Source organism: Arachis duranensis, chromosome 5 (genome assembly GCF_000817695.3).
Source record: "Arachis duranensis cultivar V14167 chromosome 5, aradu.V14167.gnm2.J7QH, whole genome shotgun sequence".
NCBI lineage: Eukaryota > Viridiplantae > Streptophyta > Magnoliopsida > Fabales > Fabaceae > Arachis > Arachis duranensis.
The window spans coordinates 90,605,273-90,613,437 of record NC_029776.3 but is presented as its reverse complement, the minus strand read 5'-3'; the positions used below and the strand labels follow the sequence as shown (position 1 = coordinate 90,613,437).

The window sequence follows — 8,165 nt, the reverse complement described above, 5'->3', positions numbered from 1 at the left end:
TAAATTGATAAATGTAGATGTATATGTTTATTGTGTATAAAATATTTATAAATAATTAAATATAGATATAAATTATTGTTGATTAAATACTGATAAAAAATAATAATATTTGTTAGTTATGTAAGATTGCTGAGTCTATTACTCTAAATGTAAATTTTCTGGCTCAACATCATTTGAGAAATTGGAAGTGCTTTGTCAATATTTGTTTGACAAACTAAAATATTGTCAGCATTAAACCACCTTATTCTTGAATAATAGTTTATTTTCTAAAACCTGGTCTATACTTATATTATTGTTCTGGCACTGTTGGAAAGAAAGAACAGCAAAGACTACTTACTAATCCATCTTTTAGTTAAATGGAAAATAATGAACGGACACATTGGCAAATTGTGGATGAAATTTTTGAAGAGAATATACTAATGATTTTAGGGTATGCTCCCTGAGTTATATAATACATGATGAGAAGAGGTAAAAAATGTGGTGCATTTCTTTGTTCCATCCACTGAATGGAGTGAACAAAATAATCTATATATGTATCTGTGTGTGCCATAACTGGTAATTTTCCAGGGTGTAACAGTTGCAATTGTTGTTTGTTTTTGTTTCCTATGTGAGACTTGAGGAGAGAAATCTGCAGCTTCAGGAGTCTACTACATATTTGTATATATGCATGGGCCAATTTGAAGATCTTGGTCCTCACAATATCAAATCTAAGAATCCATATAATAAAAGAGATGCTTTCATGTTGACTCACTTTGTCTGCTTTTTCTTATGATTGGAGCCAATAGCATCCACACTGTCAAATCAAATCATACATAAAAGTTAGTAATTAGTTGCCCCTTTGTTACTCAAGAAATTCCACGCAAAATATATTAATTGAAATGAACTGCTAAAATTATCGAAACGTTGGTATTTTAAAAATATTTAAAAAAATTTAAAAAAATAAATTTATTATATTTTTTCACATTTTGTATCAATAATTTTTAATATTAAAAATAGAAAATATATAAGAATAGTGTACATAAAAATAATGTATATAACATTTTTTTTACGTACTACACATTATGCTTTAAAAGATATCAATTTTCGCTATTTTTTAACTATAAGTTCACCACTTTCAGTATTTTACAATATATTTTATTTAAAAATATACTTTGCTAAAAGAAAACATTTGTTGCATAATTAAATGTTACAAGATAATACTACTCTTGATAAAGTCTTATTAATATTGAATATGAGTTTAATTTTGATATATTAATTGGATAATTACATTCTTTTTTAGATGATTATTCACGTAGTCAATAAAAATAGTAGTTATTTTTTATGATATAACATTACGTGATTGAATATACATTTAAAATTGTTTTACATTTTGCATCAAAATTAAATTCATTAAATATATCTCCCTTAAAATTGAATGTTTATAATTTATATCCCTATTAGTTCAAAACTTTTTTTCCCCCCATTTTTCACCATTTAGACAAAATTCAGAATAATAAAAAAAAATTGAAAATCAAAGAGCTGGAGCTTACAGTAAACACAGACTGCCAACCATTCATTTACTATTCTGACATAGGCGCTTGTCCATCCCACATCAATTGTCCATCTGAATCAAGAACAATATATGGATTATTACATCTCATAATTTTCACAGAGTTTATTTTGATCTTCAAGAAAGACATAATCAACTTCATATTTGAGTGATAAAATAAAAAGAGGGAAACTAAAAACTGAGGTTGCTTTTGTTTCTTACTTTGGAAAAAAGAAAGTGATTTTACAATTTTTTTAAATATAGGTGCAAAAGTAAAAGTTATTTTTTTTCCCTGAAAAACTACTCTTGTCAATTTCTATATAGGAAAAAAAAAAAAAAGAAATTTGTGTGACAAAGCAATACAAGAAATCTAATGTACATAACATAAAAATACTATGAAATCATTGTTAGGATGCAATCACATACTTTTTCATAGAATGATGACTATTCCAACCAATGAGTAACATTGCAAAGTACATTGCTCCTGTGGCAAAAACAAAATGGAAGAAGCCATAACCATATGGAACATCATCTTCTTCTTCTGCAGGTGCATCTTCCTTCCTAAACTGCAAGATTCTGTCAGTTATGTATTCCAGATCCTAACCTTATGATAGCATTTCTACAGAAAAAATAATAGGATACAGAGACATGTTTTTTGTATCCCTTCTATTTAGAAATAAAGAAACTAGTTTAAAAATTTCCTCCAAAAAATATCTCGTATTCAAATATCTTAGAAATACAAAAAGTATTTGAAAATTAAAAATATTTACTGCTTGTCTTATTTTTTCTGTCGCTCCAACTACCAATTATTAATAAGTTTAGCTAATTTGTGCCCTTAAGACACATATTAGAATTATTAATAAAAAAATTATTATAAAAAATGTACAAAATTTAATTTTTAATGTAATTGTTATGTATTTATTAAAATAAAAATTTTAAAATATTCTATTAATAATAATCTTAATTTGTGTACTTAAAACATATGTTAGCTAATCCCATTTAAATAAAGCATGTTAGTAAAAGTAGGATAGAAAATGAGTTTGATTTTAAGAATATTTTGAAATTATGTGGGCCATGAAATAATTTTTAATTAGTGGCAGATAAAAAGGATATGTATAATTCATATAGAGCTAACCAAAAGCTACCTAAAGTTCAAATTGAATATAATTCATATTCTAGAGCTAACCTGAAAGCACTTGGAATCTATGCCTGTTGAAAATGTTGCAATAACAATGGCTAGTATTGCAACAACAAAGCTCTGCCACAAAAAGATCACAATCTCATATCAACCAACAATAAAAGAGTCATAAGCATATATAACTTACCCTCACATATAAAAATAAAATTTAACTATTTTGTTAAGTTCATAATTATAATGTTATGAAGAACAATTACAACTAACTAAAGCCCAAATTTCAGTTGAACAAGAAAGTAAATTTCCTTACAATGATGCTTTGCCAGTCTGTTTCGTATGCATAGCCCGCTTTCGCGACGCAGCTGTTTCCGACTGGTTCGCTGCATGTACAAACAATTCTAAGTGAGATTCGAATCCACAATTTTTAGATAAAGATAGAGAAATTATGTTTGTAAACATTAAAAGCTAAAAAAGGGATAAATATATGCATCGAATTTTTATATATATGCACTATTAATATTTTATATTATGTCAACAAAATATAACCATTTTTAATATTTATGGTCCCAATAGTCATGTAAAAGAATAGATATAATTTATTATGTAAAATATTTTATTCTGTTGTGATACACCAAAATAAAACTATAATAAGTAAATATTTGATAATACAAAAAGTAAAGGCAAAGATTTTATAACCCTACCTTCTGACTGCACTCCAGCAAAGGAACACAACATAGAGCCCCATCAACCCTGGACTAAGAATACCACCATTCACCTATTGGAAGAAAATTTGAAAGAAAATTATTATTTAAAAAAAAAACATAATAGTGAATTTGAGCCCAAAAAAAAAAAAGCTTACTTTTGGGTGGAGTGATACACTTGTCATAACTTGGAGAAGTACCAAGGTCCAAGTAATGAAGAAAAGATTAAGGAGGCAAGATGGTTGTGGTGCATACCAAATATACATTAATATCACCCCTACCAAGCATATTAAATATGCACTTGTTGCAAATAACATCACTTGAATTTGGCTGCTTCCATCATCAATCAATGTTTGTAAATAAATCAATCAAAAGTAGTTCAATAAATTAACAGAGTGGGAATCTTATTACCATCTCTCCGCATATTTTTCTGTGATGAAGTAATCATTCAACCATCTAATGAAGCTGATTATGCTTATCAGTTGAATTAGGAGGAAAACCCTGAGAGAAATAAACACCTTAATCAATCACAAATCATTGCTTATAATAGTCATTTGCTCAAATCAAATTCATTGAGGATAGATAGAGCCATAAACTATACCCGGCCCCAAAATGTGCAACCTGCCCTGTCCAACCCAAAAAACAAAAAAAATAAAAACTATGGTCAATAATAAAAGTAATATTAGCAATTTTGAAAAAATATCCAAGTGACTCATTTTATATCGTACACTGAACGAACTCACACATTTAATGTTTTGATATGTGAGAGACCTAATTATTAATCAGGTGTACGATACAAAATGAATACAACTATTATTATTGGTAATTAATTATAAGACTATATTTAAATAGGTCTCTAAAAAATATTGTGTCGGACATTTTTGTTTCCAAAAAATTATTATATCAAAATTTTTGAACTTATAAAAGATAAAACATATAGGTCTTTTTGTTACATTTCTAAAAATTTATTTGTCGAAAATAAAAATAGCAAATTTTACTAAAATAAGAATTCAATGTAATAAAAATTTTTAAAGACAAAAACATTCGATATAAAATTTCTTAGAGACCCATCCGGATATATACTCTAATTCTAAGAAACATGTTAAATGGATGCAATTTTACCAACCATAAACTTCAATAAATTCAGAGGGGAGATAAAATGGGAAGATGGTGATGGCAAGCCAGAGAACAATCTTAAGTAACCACCATCCAGAGTGCCATCTATCTCTTCCTTCCTTCAATTTTGAAGTGCCAGCAGTTGACCAATACATTATCATGAAAAATAGCTTATCACACCCATTAAGGTTCAAACAAATGCTTAGAAATAATTAAACAACTTTTTCATCCATAGAATTGATTGATGAGAAAATCAAAGGATACAAAGCAGCCAAAGCTCACACGCAAAACACCATCTGCACCCAAACAATCTTTCCCAACCTTGCATCCTCTTAGCCCTGCCAGGATTACCACATAAAAAAAAAGAAATTATATATCACAGTACATACCTGATTGAATGCGCGTGTAAAACAGTTTATGCTAATACTATAAAGTTAAATCAATAAGCTAATAAATAATTAGCTTACCCTTCATTTGTGTTAAAGCCTTAAGACTAGTGAGTTCATCACGTGCAGCCCAAGCTAACAAGTTGGCAACAAGAAAAATGAAGCCATACACATATCTTGCCATCCATGGATTTGATACATTTCTGAATTGACTCCACCATGATGAAGAATACAATTCCTTTGATGATGATTCTCCACAACTATGGTTAGTACCACCACTACTACTATTGTTTCCTTCCCCGAGCTCCATCTCTTCTTCAACACAACATGCACGCACGCGCGCACACACACGAAAGAAGAAGAAACTTATTGTTCTCCACCTCACTATGATCTTCTTCTATGTCCTGTGTTCCACACCATTATTTCAATAGTCATAAGGAATTAATGAAAGAAGGGTTTAAACTTTAAAGGAATAAGAGTTAGTGACTTTATCTTCACGTAACTTCAGAGAATAATAGTACCAACTTTTCCCACTTTTCAACCGGAGATAGAAATTTTATTTATTTTTTATTTATTTATCATTTTAATATTTTGGTTCATGCAATTTACCTTATTATGCTTGTTATCATGGACCGAAAATTATTCCAAATCAATACTACTTTTATAGGTGTGCCTACCATATAATTAAGATTCCGTTATGATATCTTATACGGTTATACTATACCGTATGGTACTTGTTAATTTCATCAATTTTCTCTCTAACAACATAATAATCAACCATCACTAATAACCAATAAATTAACCTAAAACTCAAGATCAAAAAGTGAAAGAGAGAGAAAGAAAGGAAATAAGAAAAATTGTATGATAAAACAATCATGCCCAAAAAAAAATCTATAGCTAGAATATTCCTTTGTTGATCAAAGTCTTACCTATATGAGATTGAATTCACAACCTCCACCTTATTTTTAGTGGAAGAAGGCATGTTCCATTCACGATATCATGATTATTCATGCAAGGCTCAAAAGACGAAATTTATATATTAGAAAAAAGAAAAATCCAAGCCCACTTGATTATAAATATTAAAAATAAAGTATAACTTTAATTTTAGTAATACTTTTATAGTCATCATAGTCATTATAGCATAATCATATTAGAATTCATTATATTTGTATACATACAAAAAAATCAACTAATTTGTTTCTATATAAAAATATATATTTAATATTCATAAAAAAGTAATTATGATGTTGCAAAAATATTTGACTATTTTGTTATGATATTTAATTATTCTAATAATTGATTACTTGTTAAAAAATATATAAGATAACGTATATAAATATAGAAAAAAAAATATGGTGCCTAAACATATATATACTCCAAAGGATGTGTGTGGGAAAATTATACCTAATTGTGTATAGTTGTATAAAACTTTTTCATTAAAAAATCAATCAATTCTAAAGCCTTTTATATTATTTTAACACTAGTTATGCTGAATCAGGGCATTAAGTTGAATAATAATGGCCATTCAGTATCTATGAGGAGACAAAAGAAATCAGAAACCAACTCAACCATACATGTTTCGCTATATGTATGAAGTATGAGTCATCCTTTTAATAATATTTTTAATTTATTTCATTAAAAAACACAATTTGGATGAAAAGACCTCAATCATCAATCCATTTATATCTATTAAAAAAAATTTGAATAACTTAATTGTAAGAGTTATTTTCCAAGGAATACTTTTCTCACTAAACCCATTGACCTTTTAGCATTACCAATTACCACAAATTCCTCTTATTTAGTATTATTTTTTTTCTTACATGCATGATGAGCTCTGCCAGTTATTCTTTCAATTTCATGGAGTAAAAAATGAATAAATTCTTCCTTCCCATAACATCACCATCATAATAATAAATCATGCTTCATTCTAAAATTTTAACTACTTATATATATAGGTGGAGGTAAAATTTCTCTTACTCCTAGGAGCAAGTCTTTTTCATTGCGTCATAATTGCTTATTTTAAGATATGTACATGATGATACATTAGCTCGAATTAATTAATAAAATCTTCAAATTCTTATTTATTATTCTCCTAATTTTCTTGCTAATAAAAAAACATCAAAGGCATCTATACATTATTTGCATTTTGCAGTTCTTTAGAAAAAGAAAAGACTACTTCATTCGACATATATATTCTATGTTATTGAGATTTGTGAGTAGAAAAAAAAATCATATGGAAAAAGGCCTATAATAGAAACCTACCTCCTATATGATATTTAAAAACATCTTAGTAAATAATCCATAAATAGCCTTTTTTAATAAATAGATAAATAAATAAAAATCACAAGCCAGAAATTGAAGCCTTATTATTGCGAGTTGCAGTGGAATTCAGAAATGAGAAACACACTATGATGTGAAAATTTTTCATACTATATAGTTCATGCTAGAAATATAGAATTGACTAATAAAAATTCAAACACCCACACAAATAGAAAAACCACAACAATAATGAAAAAGAGACAAAATTTATGTGAGAATATATATACCTTATATGTAAGAGCTAAGAACACCAACTTAAAGGAATGAAGAAGAGAAGAGATGAAGTTGGAGTAGATAGATGATGATGATCAAGACACCAATGCAATAACATGAACAATCTTCATGGAGAACAAACCTTCCCTTCTCTATCAATCTCTCTCTTTTAGATCAAAGAGAGATAGAGATAGAGATATGTCAAAACAAAAAAAAACACAGAGATTATTATTATTATGTTTTTGTGTTTGTAACTTGTCTGTGCTTTTGGCGGTTGGGTTCTTAAAATGATTATTATTTATTATGATGATGATGAGTTACACTACTTAGCTTATTGGAGACTTGGACACAAAGAGAGAGGTAGTTGTTGCTTTTTAGTGGTTTTTTCTTCTTTCTTTGCTTTTTTAGCTTTTTGCTCCTTCTTTTTTCCCACCCTAATAATAAGCTTATTTGGTTTCATGCACTTTCTTTCCCCTCCATATTGTCATACCTTTCAAGGTAAATCTATTTTCCCAACACAACACTCTTGTATGTTCTACAATTAACCTAATAAAAATAATAATGATGAATAATATTATTATTTCTTTTCTTCTTTTAGTGGCTTGGTCCAAAAATGATGATGTAACAACCAAGTTCACGCAAATAGCTTTAATTCATTATATATATATGGAATCAACTTAGGTTAGGTCGGTTAAGTGATTAGTTCACTTATTTGTTTAAATAAGTGTCAGAAATTTAAATTTTACTTTGTGTATATAATAATTTAT

The 8,165-nt window shown here is 28.0% G+C and overlaps 1 protein-coding gene across 4 annotated transcripts; it reads right to left on the bottom strand.

The window, feature by feature from the left end:
- Positions 1 to 394: 394 nt before the first annotated feature.
- LOC107490452 (uncharacterized) lies at positions 395 to 7,837 on the bottom strand. Of its 4 annotated transcripts, none has more exons than XM_021143049.2 (13): positions 7,413 to 7,834; positions 4,948 to 5,270; positions 4,745 to 4,818; positions 4,491 to 4,650; positions 3,966 to 3,990; positions 3,776 to 3,865; positions 3,523 to 3,694; positions 3,365 to 3,438; positions 2,974 to 3,043; positions 2,715 to 2,786; positions 1,955 to 2,094; positions 1,530 to 1,603; positions 395 to 793 (listed from the first exon to the last, which is right to left on the bottom strand). In XM_021143049.2, exons 2-13 carry the CDS (start codon positions 5,174 to 5,176, stop codon positions 738 to 740), a joined length of 1,236 nt encoding a protein of 411 aa, XP_020998708.1. In that variant the 5' UTR covers positions 5,177 to 5,270; positions 7,413 to 7,834; the 3' UTR covers positions 395 to 737. The 4 variants fall into 4 exon arrangements, 3 of the variants coding, with proteins under 3 accessions (XP_020998708.1, XP_015966722.1, XP_052117320.1); XM_016111236.3 differs by lacking the exon at positions 7,413 to 7,834 and adding an exon at positions 5,796 to 5,920; XM_052261360.1 differs by lacking the exon at positions 7,413 to 7,834 and having other exon boundaries at positions 4,948 to 5,396.
- Between the last annotated feature and the right edge of the window lie 328 nt (positions 7,838 to 8,165).

Excerpts from the sequence above, each read along its gene's own strand:
- LOC107490452 (XM_021143049.2), bottom strand. The coding sequence starts at position 5,176 with ATGGAGCTCGGGGAAGGAAACAATAGTAGTAGTGGTGGTACTAACCAT. Across the intron at positions 4,819-4,947 it reads GGCTTTAACACAAATGAAGG|GGCTAAGAGGATGCAAGGTT; the intron begins GTAAGCTAATTA and ends TAATCCTGGCAG. Across the intron at positions 3,866-3,965 it reads GTTGCACATTTTGGGGCCGG|GGTTTTCCTCCTAATTCAAC; the intron begins GTATAGTTTATG and ends TATTTCTCTCAG.